This window comes from Condylura cristata, unplaced genomic scaffold, assembly GCF_000260355.1.
Source record: "Condylura cristata isolate star-nosed mole 26May11 unplaced genomic scaffold, ConCri1.0 scaffold00008, whole genome shotgun sequence".
Taxonomy (NCBI): domain Eukaryota; kingdom Metazoa; phylum Chordata; class Mammalia; order Eulipotyphla; family Talpidae; genus Condylura; species Condylura cristata.
This window is the reverse complement of record NW_004567109.1, coordinates 38,873,907-38,892,957: the sequence shown is the minus strand read 5'-3', so window position 1 is coordinate 38,892,957 and position 19,051 is coordinate 38,873,907. Positions and strand designations below refer to the sequence as shown.

Here is a 19,051-nt window from a genome sequence, read left to right as displayed (position 1 = left end):
CTCCCACCTCACCCCACTTTTTGCTTAGAGAGAGCACAGGCAATAGCCAAACCTATTTGAGTCCGATTGCAGGAGATTCCCTAACCAGGCCCACCCATTCTCCTTTCTCCCTCTTCTCTGCTCCTCCACCCTTAGATTCCCAGGAGTTCAGTACAGCATGTTAAAGGAATAGCAAAGCGCCATGGCAACAGTCCCCACGCACAATTGGCTCTCTTTCCTGCAAGGCATTCCCCTTTCAAATGAGCATCCTGTACCGACAATGGCTTCACTTCAGACATCCAAGTCCCCTCTCATACAACTGCCTATACCCAGGAGACAAGGCCTTTTGAGGTGAAGCCAATACTAGTCAGTATTACTGCCCACTGGCTCACAGCACTGCATTGTCCTCAAAGAGGCACAATCACCCTCTTCTGGGTAACCCTGTTTTGAGTATGGATGTATTTTCCCATGATATACTATTAGTAAGAGTAACCAGAAATGTATGTATTGATCATCTCAGTTAGTGTATTTTATTTACTGAACCCCTTATGCAATTTTGAACTCCAGGTCTATCAAGTAAGTTCTGAATGATTTATTTTTTGAGACATAATGGGTCAGCCATAGAGGCTCATCATTTTCAGTTTTCAAAAGACAGATACCAATAATGATGACTGATACACTGAAAAAGGCAGATTGCTAGACTCTGACTGATCAGTTGAATTTTGCTGACTAGTCAAAGAAGCAACACTTTACGTATATTCTTATAAAGATATTGTGTGAAATGCATAGAATGAGATGATTTCTTTAATGTCTTTGCACTAGACTTAGCCAAAATATAACATTCAAATAATCTTCCTTATTTTGATTTCTTTGAAATACTCAGGACTATTTTGGGATCATTCAAGTTTGTATTAGTACAATAAGTCCATTTTATCATGTAAGTGATAAATATTTATTGAACACCTACGTTTTGCCAGGCAAAGTATTGATAATATAGCAGTGAGAAAACAACACAAAAACCTTTTTCATACTGTTAATTACTTTTCATCCCAGTAGAAACAGTTAGAAATTTTGGCATGTTAATTAATCACTACAGTTAACAGAGGAGAGTGGACACAGCTCTTTATGAAGCACATGGGTCCCTAAGCCAGATCTAGGAATAGCTAGAAATTTAATCAAGACAAGGGGAAGGAATATTTTTCTCTTTATTTTCTTGTCACTATCTTCCATTGCCATAGGACCCTTAGTAGATATATCGTTAATCAATCCCAACCTGGGTGCAAGAAAGTAGCATTCAGCTATGGGAGACAGACTAAACCAAACTCCTCACCAAAATTTCTGAAATATTTTACAGAAAAGACCAGTGCAGTCATGTAAGTAGTTAACAGATGAATACCACCATCCCTCTTTCTCATGCCAAATTGGTTCTTCTATGAACTTTGGCTGAGGGTATGGCAATGCCACTAAAAAACAAAGTCATATTACGGCAACCATAAAACACACAACATGAGCTACGCAAATGGAGGTCACTTAGCGTCAGAAATCAACCCAGTCCTTTAAATGTTGCTTAGCAACATCCACTGGTTTCCTCCTTTCTGAGAGAGGGCCCAACCACACTAAGGCAATCATTGCTCTCATGAAAAGGCATTTATGGAGAGCCCACTTATGTTCCACTCTGTACAAACTAAGAAGGCAGACAGGGGTATCTTTTACACTAGAGTAATGTAGAATCTAATTAGCATAATTAGTGCTGGGCTTTGTGATGAGACATATCAAGGAATGAAATAGGATAGAATTGTTTGAGGTTCAAACTTCTTCCACACTCCCCCTTTTACAGGAGATCAGCCTCTTTGGGTTTTCAGTGTCTTACTCCTACCTGGGAGCTGTTTCTGTTGAGCCAGAGGCAGACATATAGCAGAAGAACCTTGACCTTTTCAGAGCTCCACTATAGTCTTGTGAGTTCACTTCACTTCTCACATAAAGCGAGGGTAATATGTGATTTTTAGGATTTCAGTCTCTCAGTCTGAATCTGTCACAATTCCATGATAAATGTAGTGGAAGTCTGCTATAGTGTGGACATATTTACCAGCAGCTAGTATTTCACAGAAAACAAACTCTTAAATCTAAGGGGGAAAAAAACAGTCCAAATCGGAAATGTTTCATTTCAGCCCATAGGAATAAATCACCAACAAAGGGAGAAAAAGATTTATCCTTTCTCAGCAGTTTTATCACTTTTTTTGGTCTATTTATCTGTCTGTTTATCAAGTTTGATGATCTGTCCAGATAGGAAAATAAAATAGCTCCTGAGAGAAACTGTGTCCCAAGTAATCAGAGGATTGAAAGGGAATGGACATTGTTTACTTTGTCAAATGCAGTGCAGAAATCTACAAATAGGAACATACAATTTCAAAGAAATGTGGGGCTCCACTACCTAATATACACAGAATCTATTTTTCTACTAAGAATCTGTGGTCACAAGAAAACTCTGTTAAAGTCTACCTAGAAATAATGTCCCCAGAGGAAATGACCAAAGCTTCTTTTCAACACAGACAAGTAGTTTGTGAATGAACCCTTAGTAACACAAATTCCTCCAGTTTTTCCTTAAACTTATATACTCAACAATAAGATTTGTGAACACTGCTAGAAAAAAGAAAAAGATATCCTCTATAGAAGTGATTCAGTATTGTATGCTTAGGATATATCATTTGTATAAAATCACGGTGAATGCCTTTTACATAGGCTGCCTTTAGTAGTGGGAAGTCATTTTAAAAATATAGCATAGCACAAGCTGAAATTCAATTACATTTAATATGAACATTTTGTTTCATGGCTTCAATTTTTCCTTAGCTTCTTCAATGCTACATATAGAGATAATTTTCTGCTGAGCCAGTTTCTTCTGGAGTGATGGGACACTTCATCATATTTCTAAATTCTTCATCAGAGGAATGGTTTGAGCTTTGTGCCAACATCAAGAGTGAAACCAGGAACACTCTTGATAATGAATGCTTAGTTAAATTAATCACACAACGGAGGTAGTTTAGAACGGACTCAGAGATTCATCCAACTTTGAAACTTGATGATTTTATGTTTCTAAGAATAAAACAAGTCAGAAGAGAAGTAATACAAGGGGTTAGTACCAATTTCATTGGTTATTTTAAGACTAATAGAGGCTTGTTAGGGGAGGAACTGGATATCACTTCAGACTGAATCTTTAGTAATCAAAAGCATTCTTTAGCCTGTTGAATACGAGTTAAAAAAGGCTTTCCTCTCATTGATAATCTCATGATAAAGTAAGCAGGTAAATCTGGTGCTATGGGTGAAAAGAGGGTACCAAAGGGAAGAAGACAGCCCACGTTCTGCCCTCCTGTGGCTGGCTGCACAGGGATCATCTGTGCGACAGGCGCCTTATTGTGTGGCATCTTCCTGTTTGTGCAGTATGAAACAATTGCCGAAGTCATTAAAGTCACAATGACTTTAGTAGGGACTAGATTTTGACTCATATTTTACACTTTGTTAGTCATAAATTACTAAGAATTCCTGGGCATTAAGAAAGTGAAGGGGCTGAAAATACATCATGAAATCAGAATACTTGCAGAGGGCAAAATGGGTGCAAATTCAGTAGCAAAGGTCTTAATGGTAGAGAAATGGCTATAGAGAAGGGCTAGTCGATGTCTTCGTTCAGGCAGCATGAACCAGATGTGTGATCTTAGGTAGGGTCACTTAAGTTCTGGAGACTCTGTTTCTTTAGCGGAGGGGTCAATTTCTTGTAAAATGACTAATTCCAAAGTTGCTTTCAATTTTGAAAATTGCTTTTTCCATATCCCCTTTTACAAGTAATGAAGATTAAAAGAAATGAGGCACCCTAATTCCTAAGCACTTATACTTTGTAAAATCTGGTCTTTAAAAGAAAAACAGAGACATACTGTGTTTTCTCTAAAAACTTCTACCAAATTTAAAATTTGTACAACTCTTAACATTCAGAATCTCTGACTATGCATTTTGTCTTGTCTCCTTTCTGTCTTTATAAGCTCTATCATCTGTTTGAAATTTGATGATAGTCTTTTAGACATGTTTGCCTGAGTTGAGAGGCAAAGGAAGTTGAACTAAGCAAAATGGTAAGAAGGGTGAAGGAAGGAATAACATAATAACATACCATTGTCCCATTACTACTGATTCCACTAAACTAGTTCCATGTTTGGTTATACTAGAAAACAAAAGTTACTCTGCTATGCTAACATCGGGAGCAAACTACTGGCACACCAGAGAACACAACCAGATAAGTTTAACTACTTGTTTGTCAATTCAAAAAGAAACTCATCTAAACATATTCGAACTGCTCACTGACACAGTGGTGACAATAAATATGTTATGACAAACAAGCATGAAAATCTCTACTATAATTTTCCAGTAAAACACTGGCATCTAGGAATCAAGTCTACTTGCTGGTTAGAGGACAAGATCTACTCAAGTATTCTATACAGAGAACTGAAAAAAAAAAAAATAAAAATTGAATACAACTGCTCTACAATTTGAGAATAGGTCTTTGAGCAATTCTCAAAATTAATACATATGCTTCCTTTCTATTTATCCTCTTTGCTGCTGTTCATTTTGCTTAGAAATTCTGAAGACTTTTAAGAAGTGATATGGCACACATTATTGGCACCTTTCTTAGTTGACCTTAGATAAATTTTCTTAGACCCAAAATCATCCTCCTCAGAATGTTTAAAGAAATTTCTCATGACCTAACATTGCTACAATGACACAACTAAATATAAAATATAAATGTGACTTTTATATTCAAGACTTACATATTCACTATGCCTTTTGACTATATGTACATACCTACTGTTTTTTAAACTATACATATATATATGTATTACTTATAATAGATATTTCTACATATGTAGGTTTGCCAGATTTAGTAAGTGAAAATTCAAGACACAGTTAAATTTAGATTTTAAATAAACAGCAAATACTGTTTTTGTTTTTTTTTTATAAATATCTCAGATACTTCATGTCCCAAATGTCCCTTAAGACATTGGATTTCAGAGATTGTTTTTTAGGTGATAAAAGCAAAAAGACCTGCAACTTTACTGGAATATCATGCATTCATTCCGATCCCTCTTTTTAAATCTCATTGTTAATAGAAATCAACAAAAAAAGGGGGTACATTGGTAGATTTGCAGTGAAAGACTGCATCCACCCATTTCAAGATCATTGTAGCAACTGAGAAAAAGTTAAAAAAATCATGGTACACTAACTACTTAGCTGCTCTTCTGTTTTCCCACTTAAGCCTTCTACTTTTTTTTTGTTTCTTCATTATGACTAATTACTAACCTCAAGCTCCTAAAGTCAATTCTAAGGCCATGGGACATTGATGATCCCAAAGCGATGACTAAAGTTTCTTGTGACCCACGTCACATCCAGAAGTTCTACAACTTGTTGTATTTTTAACATCAGAACTCTTGTCAGGGACCAGACCCATGGACCATCCAGTCTGTTTATTTTTGTCTAGTAGAGAACAAGACCTATACTTTAGACCTTTATGTATGACTTGAAAGTAATGACACAGAACAGGGAAATCACCCACCAAACAGTCAAAACCCCCACTGTACTGTGGGTTTTTTGTAAACGCCCCTTCCCCCTACTTTCTTTAAGGATTGAATTTCAGTTTTTTTTTTTTTTTTTTTTTTAAAAATTTATTTATTTGTACATACAGAACTGGGGTACAGGCCAGAGGCTCAGGGGCGGTGAGAGGCTTCACCAGAGACAGAGTGGGGAGCAGAACAGGCAGATCGACGAAGTACACTGCTGAGGGGAGCAGCGAGCGGGTCAGGAGAGGTCTGCCACGCCATGTGGTCTCCTCCGGGGCAGGCGGGAATCGAACTCATGCGGAAGTGGCTTTAGCTTCTCAGTGCAGTGCTTTAACCCGCTGCGCCACCAGGGAGGGCCTTGTCTCTGAATTTTAAAAGAATCTGAGCTCAGGGAAACTTCTTCACCTGTGCTGGCATTTGGATGGAAGTTTCGGTTGGTTCTTTGTCACATAAAATCTTTTTTTTTCTCATCATTGACGACAGTTTGTATAATTAACTATAGAATTCCCATAGTTTGCTTCTATAGGTGTGTGATACAGTGCCAGATCATATAGATTACATGACACATGAGTTACTCACAGAAATTTTGGCTTGTTGGTTGACATTTAGATTATTCACCAGTCTAATAACTGCAAACCAGAATTGTCAGAAAGATATATGAAGTTTGTCAAATGAAACAAGGTGAAAATGACCTTGTGTCAAAGTCATATCATAAACTATTTGGAGAGGCCTAGCTGTTGCTAACTCTATCTAGTCACATGTCCACAACTTAACCAATTTCCATAAATTAAGTGACTTTAGAAATCATGATCTATTAATGAAAAGTCAGAGATGAAGACATATTGCCTGACCTAAGGATAACTATAACAAATATGCATTTTGCTTAGACTTACACATTTGAAATAAGTCCATTCACAGAGCTGAATTAACTGAATATGTATCTGGGCTAGAAATGAGAAGCTATCAATAATGTATCAGGAGTGAAAAATATAAGCAAACAATAGCAGAATGACTGAGGTGCTGTGGTCAGACACAACAGACAGGGAGAGTTGCTGACTTTCAGATATAATGGACTGAGTATTGGACTGAGTTTGTAATAGCCATTGCCATTCCCTGAAAAGCTTAGATTCTGACCCACAGGATGCAGACTTTTCAAGAGATATATAAGTGGAACACTCCAATGGCAAATGGGTTTCACATTTCTGCTCAAAAGGAAAAAGCATTTATCCCTGAAAACTTTGCTCTGTTATTTGACTTTGAATTTAGGAGAAATTTCAGTAGTGAGGTTTCAATGCACTTGAGGGTACTTTAAAGAGTCACTAGGAATCAGATGGGGATTTCTTCAACGTCACAATGAAAAATCTGAATTAAGCATGGAAGTCCCAAGTATAGCATGGTGTAGTACAAAAGGAAAAGAGGATCCCTAGGTTCTAAGGAGAGTGCCGGGGTCCAGGGATAAATTAGATTAATTCTGAGCCTCAAGCAATTGATCTAAAAATATTTATTTGAATGTCTACCATATACTTAGAAAAATTCTAAATACTGGGACTACAATAGTGAACAAATCAGGCACATGTAGGTCCCCAATAACTTTACAATCTAATGAAGGAGATGAATAACAATAAAAACCATAATTCATGATAGCAAATTATAAAATAAACAAGCCATTGCGTTTGGATCATTAGGAAGGCTTCTTCAAAGAGATAACATTCCAACTGATGTCTGAAAAGTACATGGGAATCAATACATGGTTGAATTTTAGTTACAGATTCTAAGATTATAGGCTTTATCAGCAAGTAGTATAAGAATATTATTATCCTGTGGACTTTCTTTTGTCTTTATTTTAAATCATTTGACTTTGGAACAAAGAAGAAAATACCTGCTTCTAAGTTTCATCATTGATTAGCTAAAGCACTTGGACAAATCAGTTACCTCTCCTGCATCCTGATCACACTCACACTGAGGATATAATATTACTTTCTTCATGAAGAACATCACATGTAATAACACAGATGAGAGCTTTGAACAGAAAAGGGTTCTTTAGATATATTGCTTTACTATGCTACCTTGAATCTAGGAACAGAAAAGTAACAAACAGTTGTACACCCCGAGAAAAGCCCTTCATTTACTGAGTTCGCCAGGTACTATAAGAAGCTTTGAGAACAAATAAGCTTTAAATGAAGACATGGACTTCAAAAATCCCTACACTGCCCCCATAACAAATAATCCTTCAGGCATAATTGTAGTTCCCTAAAAAATGCAGTTCTATATCCTGAAATCACAAAAAGAAATATCTGTCTTTAATCTTTCCTAAGACCCACCTCCTTTATTATCCTTCTAAAAAGAGCACACATTTTACTTATTTTAACCCAGTTTTCTTAGCTTGAAGATTTTTTTTATGCCAGACATACAATATAGCATTAGATAATGATCTTAATTTAATATCCTCAACTTAAAAAAGACTATAAGCAGGGCCCTCCCAGGTGGCCCAGCGGGTTAAAGCACAGCACTGAGAAACTAAAGCCACTTCCTCATGAGTTCGATACCCGCCTGCCCTGGAGGTGACCACATGGCGCAGCAGACCTTTCCTGACCCGCCCGCTGCTCCCCTCAGCAGTGTACTTCATCGATCTGCCTGTTCTGCTTCCCCTCTGTCTCTGGTGAATCCTCTCACCCTCCGCATCTCTGGCCTGTACCCCAGTTCTGTACGAATAAATAAATAAATCTTTAAAAAAAAAAAAAGACTATAAGCAAAATGGTATTTTTCATTATTGCCATCAAAATGAGGCAAGTTCTCTGAAATTAAATTATAATGTTTTGAAAAATAATAATAGTAATCTTGATGGGCTACTATTATCAGGGAAGCTTTCATGCACTGTATAAACAAGATGCAAATACATTTTATGCAATTAGATCCTTAGTTGTTGAGATACAACAGGGAAAATTCATAGTTAGCAATTTATCGTTAACTAGTTCTGTCAAGAATACAAATAATGTAGTGGGTCCCTGGTTAGGGAAAACCATTACACTGACAAACATAGATGTTTCTAAATCACTGGGACTGCTAACTGAAGAGTTAGCAGTAGCAACCTGGGCTGAGATAAGGAGGGTGTTGTGCTCTTTTAGTTTGGTAGATGGGTAACATCTGACTGGTTAAATTGTTCCTTTTGAGTTATAAATGGAATATCTAGGTATCCACTTCAATAGTGAAAATTCAGAAGGCCCCTAGCTTTTCACTGTGCAGAGGACATGCTAAAGTATACTGGACACACACAGTATCACTTGGTAGTCTAAGCATGCTATATGACTAAATTTTCTGAAAATATTAAAAACTATTCCATCATTCTTATTGTTCTGTGTTCACTGGCGAGGTCATTATATGTCATATTGTTGGTCAAAAGCAGGATAATTTATCAGAGCTCCCCACGTTGAGAAATTTCTTAAGTGACCAACTCAAGTAGAATAACAGAAAGCTTGTGAAAATAAAATAAACTCCACATCAACTAATACCAGCTGACAGTTCATTTGCCCCTTACAGTTGAGTAGAAATAGAGCTATGTCTCTATGATTTTAACTTCTTAACTCTCTTATGATTTACACTTCAGGAGCCTGCAACCTAGAGTAGGCAGAGATAAAATCCCAGATAAATAAAATGTTAACTGTGCTATTAACCAACAAGACAGATGATAGTTTGGTTTATGAAACCATCTATGGAATAATAATAAATATTATAACTGAAATGGTCAATTCTTCCTGAATCATTTCCCTTTATTTTTATCCTGTGTCTCTTCATTAGTAACAATTAATTATACTGATAATTCAGAATTCATCAATAACTTAAGGAAAAATACTTGTAATCGCTGTCTAACTCAGGTATCTGTAAACACTAAACTTCTTCTTATGCTACCAGATAAATGAAAATGTGTAGCTGCTGTAAATGTGTTTTATATGATTTCAAATTTCCATAAGGCATTATTTACATTGATAGTGTTCTAAATAAGTAGCTGCCAAAAACTAATCAATACCACTAATAAATCAATCATATAACCCAAGAATCCAGAAATTTTATTCAAGCTGTTAGAATTTTGCATAAGTTGAGTGGGAACTTTCTTGGGTGTAGGAGAGAGTAAAATTGAAATACTATCTTCACTTTAACTTCCTAAACTAACACTCTGCTAAGTTGCAGAAGGAATCCAAGCATTAACTATTTTCCCACTATTTTATTTGGTAAAACTCTCCACTCTATCACCTTTGGTTTCTGAGAGAAGCAAGTAAGAAGTTGAAAGAAGCTGAGGGCAATTATACTAGTCACAATGTTTTTACTACTTCAATTTTGGCACCGGGATTAGTGGGGAAAACAGACAATATCAAGAGTCTTAAAAATGTTCAAACTCCTTAATCCATTACTTCTATTTGTGGGAATCTAATTTAAGAAAAACAAAAAACAAAAAACAAAAACAGAAGTAAGACAAAGTGTAAGGATGAGAAACTTTGAAAACACTTATTATAAGTTGGCTCAGTTATTAATAGAACATTTTCAAAATTGACTATTATGCATTCATTAAATGATATTTGTAATGGAATTAATCACATGAAGAAACCGAGTATTATATTGAATGGAAAAGATTTTTTTCTAGGGCAACTATGTAAAACTGTAACTAGGAAGAAAATACTGAGATCATTTTTGACTTGACTTATCAAAGTTTATCATTCATACTGATTAAAAGCATTGGATACTAGTCAAATAACCACTTCACTTTGGTCTGTCTGATCAGCTTCAGCATGCAGTCTGTGTGGTTTAATTGGAAATATACTTTTATTCCTTTACTTTCCAGTATATACTCAAATTTCTTTTCTTATAATTGCTAGAGATTATAACACCATACAGCTAGTAAGAGTGAAAGGAACTTGGCCATCCTTTATAGTTTTTAAGGGTCATTTTTTAAATACTTTTTTCTTTTGCATTGCCCTGGTCTACAACCCCTCCCAAATATATGCTATTGTTATATATATATGATAGAAAAGCTAAGGGTAGAGCTAGTGCTTGAATCATTCTTCCATACACAAGATTCTGAATAGCTAAAAAAAAAAAAAAAAGAGAGAGAGAGAGAGATGAAATTGAGCCATGGAGATGATTTTTACTTTCAATAAATTTACAACTATTCAATCTTTGAAGTGTTCAGGATCACAATTTTAAAATTGTAAGTAATTAGCAGAAGGAAACACCTTGTGATTGATGAACAGAACTGAAGGATGTATAGCTTTAAAACTCTTCTTTATAAAGATAAAAAGATTACAGCACTTTTTAAAGAGAAAAAGATAATCAGGCACTTCCCAAAACAGAAACAAAAGAAACAGGAGTTTTACTGTCTTTTTCATTTCTAAATAACTTAACAGTCCTTTCTTTGTGGAAACACTTGGCTACTTTAAAGTAAATCAAACAAAGGAAGTTACAGTAAAATATCTGAGAGACTAAACAGTTTGGCACCAGTTGAGGAAAACAGCACGTAGGAATGGGTAAGACAGAGGGGCTGGCAGATCCCTGAAAAATGCTAGCGTGGAGGGATGTGCAGGGAAGCACATCTACTCTTGGCACAGTGCCTTGAAGAGTGTGAAACCAATCCTTTGACTGGGTACTAGTGTGCCCTGGCATCTTCTGCTTGGGAAGTCTTGGCTTCTAGCTGGCTCATTTACCTCCCCTGCTGAGCACAAAGTTTTGGAAGAATAGAGCAAGAGCAACCTCATCCTTAGCTTTTCCTTCATAGACAAGAATGGTATAGGTTTGGGAGGCCTTGCAGATGGAACACATATGCCTTTAAAAAAAAAAAGAAGTATAAAAAAACCCATTTATTCCATTGATATGTTATAATTCTATTTTTCAAAACTAATATTTGAGATTTATATTGGGCACTCTATAAACAGAATTACATGATTTATTTTTTAGGTGGAAAAAGAGGGTCTCTCTAAGATGACTCGAATCTTACAGTATTTTCAAAATTTAATGTTCTCTTATCAACTAGCCATAGGTGTAACTATCAAACGTAATGTTCCTTTACTCCTTTCCTGCTTATTTTTTAGAAGTTTCTTCACTTGGGGGATTTCAAGTGAGCGAGCAGAAAGGTTGGGCTAATGGATAAGAATTTACTGAAATAAGTTCTGTAAACAGATATACTGCAAGTAAGCAAAATAGATTGCAATCTATTAACCTTCATTATCTTAGATCTGCTAAGTTTTGGTAAGGTTATAACTTGGAATATTGAAAAAAATACTCAAAAATACTTTAGCACATAAAGAGTAACTGAAATGATACTAGATAAAGAATAAATAGCTTAATCTCTTTTCATCTTTGTTTAAAGGTGAAATTAAAGGAGAACTATCAACATGTTACTATTAGGAAATTTCACTATATTAATTATTGGTAATGAAGCACCTTTCCTTTGTTTAATGGTTGTACCAGTAGAAGAGATGTAGCATATGATAAAATTTCCCTGATTGTTTAAATAAAACAAATTTAAAAAAGAAAAGCTCTCCCTTTTTTCTTATTTACTTTTGAGGGCAGGTAAAAAGAGAATTTGGGAGCAGGTTACATTCCTTTCAAAAGGTATTACTTCCTCATCTTAGATCATGTTAGCAAGTTCTTGCAATCAAATAGATCTTGAATTTAGCAAAGTGACCCATAATAGGCAATAGAATAGTTTACTATTGTTACATTTTATGAGGCCTTATAACCTTTTCTGTAACTATAGCTATTCTTTCCTTCTTCTATATTAGTAAACAGTGATTCCCACACAGGAAGACTGAGTTTTGGGATATGAATGGCTGGCTGGTCTAGAAGCCTCAAATCATGGTAATAGCACACAAGGATTTCTAACAAGACTTAACCAAAGATGGCCAGGATTAAAAGAATAAAAAACTCCCTGAAATCATGACAAACTTCCCTTATAAGAATTGTTAAAAGTCTCTAAACTTTTTTCTATATTTATCCCTTCCACTGGGATCATGAATGATGAGTCAGATGGCTCTGGGCATGAGTCCTGACTCTCTTTAGACAATTTTATTTCAACTCTCTAAACCTCAATTTACCAATTTGTAAAACTGGATATAATAACAGTACCTATTTCAAAGATTTGCTATAAGTATAAATGACAGAATGTAGGAAAAGAATTTACTGGGATGTTTGTACAGAAATCTTGAACTCCTTGGTTGTGGTAGTGGAGGGAAAACCCAGCTCCTGGACCACACCCTGTCCTCAACCTTCCCCATGTCCTCACCACTCCAGGGACCTCAAGTACAGGCCTTTTTACGCCCTCTAGGATAGCCTCCCACACAACTCCCCAAAGATGAATTGCTGCCTCTTGGCTTTTCCTCAGACGTAAGGGCTTGCATGCACTCCTGCGGCACTTTCAGAGAAGAGGTCTGTACAGGCCCTGGAAGTGAGATCAGAGCCATTTGGGTAGACAATGTGGCGGTATAGTGGATACAGCATGGTCTGGAGCGGGGAACACAGCTGTTTCCTTTGCCAGACTCCTCACCTCCTAAGCAGAATGCAGCTGGAAAAAGAGCAGGCTAGGTTTCTCTTAGAGCAGGGTCCAAGTCCTAAAGGTGGAACTCCTCTAACCATATGATTTAATTATAGAAAAAATGCAATCATTCTTTTTCTGTAATTGATCACTTGTCTAACATCTTCCTAACAGAGTTCTAAGAAAGAATCTATTTCCTTTTAGTCATGCTTGATCCAACATTTTCCATACTTATTTGATCATTCATCCAACATTTTCCATTCTTAGTCCGGTAGAAAATGACTCACCCAATTTGAAGGTAATCAATTTATCACAATTCACTCTAGTTATTTGGGACATGGGAGGTGCTAGGATGATAGAACTGTATGAATGTATGAATTTATTCCCTATCACCCAAGGGCACAAACAATTTGTGGCCTTCATGTCCAATACTCCTGCATAGCCACACATGGGGTGGGGGGTCAGGGAATTAACCTGAGTCACCTGGAAAACTCACTTCCTGTGTCATGGAACCTGTAGCCCTCAGAGAAGAAGGATAGTCTATCTCCCAGTATTATATTACAGATTTCCTCAGCAAACATTTATTGTAGAACTATGTCCTGATGCCTCCTTCTATAAAAAATATGGCTATTACTTGGGATACATATTTTTGGTATCTTTTCATGAACAGGGCTCAAACTTTTGTAACATACACAAATGCAGCTCCAGCCCAAAGCTGGCAGAGAGAGAAAATGATTGTGTAGGGTGTTTGGGCAGAAGTCAGAAGAGGGACAAGATGTTTAAAACTCAGTTCCTTAATGAGTCTACTGGACGTACATTTTTTCAAAAACATTGAACACACTGGGTGCAAATGACCCTTTTGCCATTTTGCACCTGAAAACTTTAGGCAACAGATTTTAATTCTTAGTAAGATCTCCCCCTTAGCCATCAGTCAGAAATCTGCTTCTCTGGAATTGTTCTATGTGAGTCCTTCCTCAGACACTGTTGTTGCAACTCTGTACTTTTCAGACTGGGTCTGTCAGGAAGGAGACAGGAAATTCTAGTCACCCTCACAGCAGCTGCGCCATTCCTCCTATCCTCCTCCAGTGACGTCTGTTGGCTTTGGTGACAGGAGGTCAGGAACTGAGCCACAGTGAAGGTCAGGAAGATAGGTCAGTGTTTATGCCGTTGTTGGGCTGGGGATCCTGCTGAGGCTATTTGCTTTCTTCCTTTCTATACTGTTTCTCTTTCCGTTCCTCTTTTTATAATGCAGAGCCAAAGCATCCTGTTTTCAAAACATCTGACTGTTTTGTCACTGAGAAACTCATGCTCTGATACATTTTGCTGCAGTGTAAGACAATTCTTCTAATTCAAGAGGTGTTAAAAAAGTTGAAACACAAAAATTAATGAACAAATCTAGGGAAGCACTCTGTCGTTAAAGAAAACAGTGCTAATGTGCCTAACCGAATTTGGGCTAGCTAGCAAAAGGGTTGCTGGGCATCCTTTTCATCTTGAAAAAAACAAAACAAAACACCATTTCCTTCCAAACCAGGACTTAATTTATTTCATCATATTGTAATTCTCCAAGGTGGTGGGGGCAGAGGTGGGTAATAATCTACCATGCTATCCCACCTGGTTAGAGCTCTCTCTATATTTTGAAATTCCACATGGTCTATGACCAGAATTAAGGAATCTAAGAAAGTTGGGGCCAAGAAGACAGTGTTTTTATAAGTTGCAAAATTTTGTAAGTTGCAAATGCAGTCCCGTGTCTAACTTCCTGAACTCTTGAGTCCCTCAGTTTTCTGCAAAATGTTAAGAGTTAAGAAAAAACAAAACACACAACCTTACCCATATAAAGTTAATATGAAAGACTGCTTGCTTTTCTTGCACTCAACACAGTCAGTTCTCTACCATGTACATGTAGTCTAGCACATTCGTAATCACCAAATACCCCCTAAACAGAACACTGGCTCTCTAATCACTTAAGCTAAGAGGCTGCAAACAAAATTCCTTAGCTGATTCTAACTTGGGACATATTATTATTTTGCGAAGATTTTTTAGATGCTATTAATAAGTTGTCATTAATTAAACTACCCATCAGTAGTGTTCCTGAGGCTTTTGATTATATTTTCTATTTTAATATCCACAGCAACCCCAGTAAGGTTGGTCCCACTGTAACTACTATTATACAGAAAATCGAGTCTTAGAGCTGTTAAAGTTTGTTGCCCAAGATCACAAGGCAAGTAAATGACAGAGACAAAATTTGACCTATGAGCCTTTGCCTTCAAAGTGCCTGGATGGCACACACTCCCTCTAGAGAACAATTTCATACTCCTAAATTTGCTACTCAGATACTGGTCATGATTCCTTTGTTAAGTGAGGGTCAGCAAAGATGGCCAAACATAAACAGATGGTGATGATAATATTTTAAAACAGCAACGTGAATGAAACACTCCATTTTGATGACATTTAAAATTGATCCTGGAATTTTATTTTTACCACAGAAAATTCAGTTCCTCCCAAGCTGGTATAGGTCAGTTTCTTTTGGGTGGTCACAAAAATATTACATGTACTATAAATTAAGCCTTACCTGAGGCAATTATCAGAATAATCAAGGCTTTGTGTATGTGTGTGTGGGAAAGGTGGTTAAGTAAAAAGAGATCTTTTTAAAAATTGAAATTAACATCAGCTGTTAACCAGCATTCTTCATCCACTGGATAATTGCTCTGCCCTAACCTTTTCCACTGTAAATGTAAAAAATAAGTGAAGCTGCATGCCTTCTGCTCAAATTAACTGTGTCAGTGTTAAGGTTTAGCCCTTTCTTTATGGTTAGCTCTATTCAACTTTCATTGCTTCCTGCACACAGCACCATAAAGAGGAGCGGAAGGCTGAAGTGATTGGAATTCTCACCAGGACTTACAGAGTCCCCAGTCTCAGAGCCTTATTAACTACTACACTGAATGTGGAACTAGTTGTAATGAAATTTCAAGATAGACAATATCAAATTTCAGCATTCCAGATGCAAACCAGGTTAGAATGCTGCAAGACATCAACACTCAAAATGAAAAATAATGACTATTTGTAGTTTCTGAAGTTTATCTTAGAGACTCCAGAATTATTAGTTCAGCATGTGCTCTGTGATAAAACCTACTGAGAAACTGCTCTTAAATATTGAAGCTACCCTTTGTATGGGTATCACTGATCACAAAATGCAGACATTCTCTCTTCATGTTCTAAGGTGGGGAAAACCCTACTACATGGAGTCCAGGTTAGTTCAGAGAAGTTACACAATTATTTTCTCATGAGGAAGCAGTTAGGTGAGATTTCCTACAACCTCAAAAAACCCTGTCGTTAGCCTTTAAGTGAGAATTTCAGAGAAAAGTTAGAAAATAGTTAAGCCTCAAATGTCTTTCTCTTGTTTTTCTCCAACTTGAATCTGAGTGAAACTTTATGAAAGGTCTTATTTTTATCCTTTTATAAACTGATCAACAAAGAATAAGGAGTGTCCTCCTTTTCTCCTCTTGGACCTCTTGTTTCTCTGCCCAGATCTTTGGCTCAGGAGCCAGCCTTTATAGGAAGCTGATACTTTTAACCCCAGGATAGAGGGAGGAGGGGCACACAATCACTAGTGAACCTCCAGGCTAGAAAGGGCATGTCAGCAGGTGTGAAGCAAAATTTTTTTCTCAGCTTCAGAATCGTAAAACAGTAAGACAGTACCTTAGGCTAAAAAGACTGGGGGTTCTGAAGATACTTATTTACAAGGGTAAAGGGTTTAGTCTTTTTATTTATGTACACACACAGTCAAACACATGTGTGTGCATGTGTAGAAATATGTGTATATATGTATATAAGTATGCTTATACACACAAACATTCTCTAAGGTAAAAAGGAAAAATATAAACAAGAAGCAACAACTCTCGCCCCATAAATTGGCACTCTAAGTCCATGTGTTAATTAAACAAATGACATAATGATAGATAATTAAATCTCCCCAACACTAAGTTTTATCTGGGAATTGTAAATAAAACCATTTTCTTTGCAGTTGTGGAATTTAATTTCAATTATTCCATTTTTATTTATTTATTTATTTTTTGGTCTGTTGAATCAAATTTTATGTATGCTTTAGACAATAAATTAAAGCCAGGAAAACCAGGAAAGTGAGGAGATTTATGCTCAGATATGAATTTGAAACAGTCTACGTACAAAGGATCCCCTTTTTTAAAGCCAGGAAACTTCCAAAAACATTTCTTTTTCCAGACAAATTACACACACACACACACCCCTACATATGTACACACACATCTCATATATATATATATATATATATATATATATATAATCTATCTATATTTATCTATATATATATTATCTTTCTATATGTAGATATATTATCTTAAGTCATGCCAACATCACAAAAACAATGTTATAAAAATCACAGATTGTCCATCTGAGAAGAGTTTCAGAATTTATGAAACTTCAGAACAAGCATTCTCTCCAATGACAACAGAATTCACATTTTTTGGTTAAATCTATTTATCTACATGTTCATATATATTTAGACACAAATATGTAGACATAAAACATCCGATTGCACTTCAATATGTTCTACATCTTACTTTTTAGATTAATTCAGATTTTATATCCCTGATAATTTAAAATATTTCCACTTTATATAGTGATTTGTATACCTTATAAATTTCTCTCATCTTTAATATTCCAAACTACACAGTAAGAAAGAAGTTTTTTGGGGGGGGGAAGAAGTTTGGGTTCTGGATGTGAAAATGAGGATTGAACCAAGGACTTTAAACCTTCCTGTAGCATTGAGACACAAATCAAGTGTGGCACTTGGGAACAGAATCTTCTGAGGCACATCTCCTCCATGCACCTCTGCTGCAAATCGAGGTCAGAGGGCCGGGAGCTCCCCTGTGGTCTCACTTAAATGAATAAAATAGCATTGCTTACCTTGTTAGAAGCCATCTCACTGACAGAACGGTAGGTCTGTATGGTCTCTAGCTGGTCTAAGCACCAGTCCAGTTCCTCCAGTGTATCCATTGCTAATTTTTGATAAGATTCTTCTGCAAACAAGCACACAGACATGTAGTTAGGCTGGAGTGGCTGCAAGCTGTCCATAGCAGAGTCACCGCTGCTGCTGCTGCTGCTCCCGGAGCTACTGAAGGTGGCCCTGTGCTCCTTCATTATTTGCGCGCCGACTCCTTCCTTCCAGTCTCCACCAGGAGAACAAATCACGGTGGGGCTCTGCCGGGGGTGCCTGGTGCCAAGTTTTCACCACCCCCACCCCCTTTACGGGATGAGGTGTCTGCGATCTACCAAGAGACTTCCTCTGAAGAAGGAGGCGGAGAACTGTCTCTTGTAAGCTCATCTGCATACTTGTATCCTAAAACAGTGAGTTTTCTCAGGCTCTCTCTGCCTTAGTCATCTTGGGGCTCTTTGGGGCGTGTGATGTCATTTCTGAGTGTTGCCATCTACAGAAGAAATGAGGAAAACACTTGTTCATTTTGTTTTTCTTCTAAGTGAAACCTATTCGAGAATTTGGGGTGCCTGTTTTAACAGTTCTTTGGAAAGTTAGGCAGTCATTCATTTCAGGAAGTGTGCAAAAGTTGGAATAACTTTTAATTTTGCCAACAGTGACCCGCACAAGCGAGAGGCGTAGGTTATTCCTTGCCGCCGGTGAAACTCTCCCTTAAGTAGAGGCAAAATGAGGTCTCCCCGATAAGACTTCAGTCTAAGAGAAGCTGTCTGGAGTCTTACGTGTGAGCACGTTTATTGGCCTGGGAGTCCACAGCTCTTGTTATACTAAACAAAGCTAAAACTTCTCCTCTGCAACTGCCAGGATCACAGGGAAATTCTGAACCGGACTTTCAGGTGGAGCCAGATTTGAACACTGCAGATTTTCCTTTTGATTAAAGCGGGGGCTCTGATTTGTCACTACAGTAATTTACAGTTTCTGGAAATATTTTTC

The 19,051-nt window shown here is 36.9% G+C and overlaps 1 protein-coding gene across 1 annotated transcript in view; it reads right to left on the bottom strand.

Moving 5' to 3' along the window:
- The window catches only part of LOC101632254 (cAMP-specific 3',5'-cyclic phosphodiesterase 4B), a 38,294-nt gene extending 20,012 nt beyond the window's left edge, over positions 1–18,282 (bottom strand). The window contains exon 1 of the mRNA XM_012722538.1: positions 18,034–18,282. Coding sequence (XP_012577992.1) covers positions 18,034–18,267 — 234 coding nt within the window. The 5' untranslated portion in view covers positions 18,268–18,282. The remainder of the gene's footprint in view (positions 1–18,033) is intronic.
- Between the last annotated feature and the right edge of the window lie 769 nt (positions 18,283–19,051).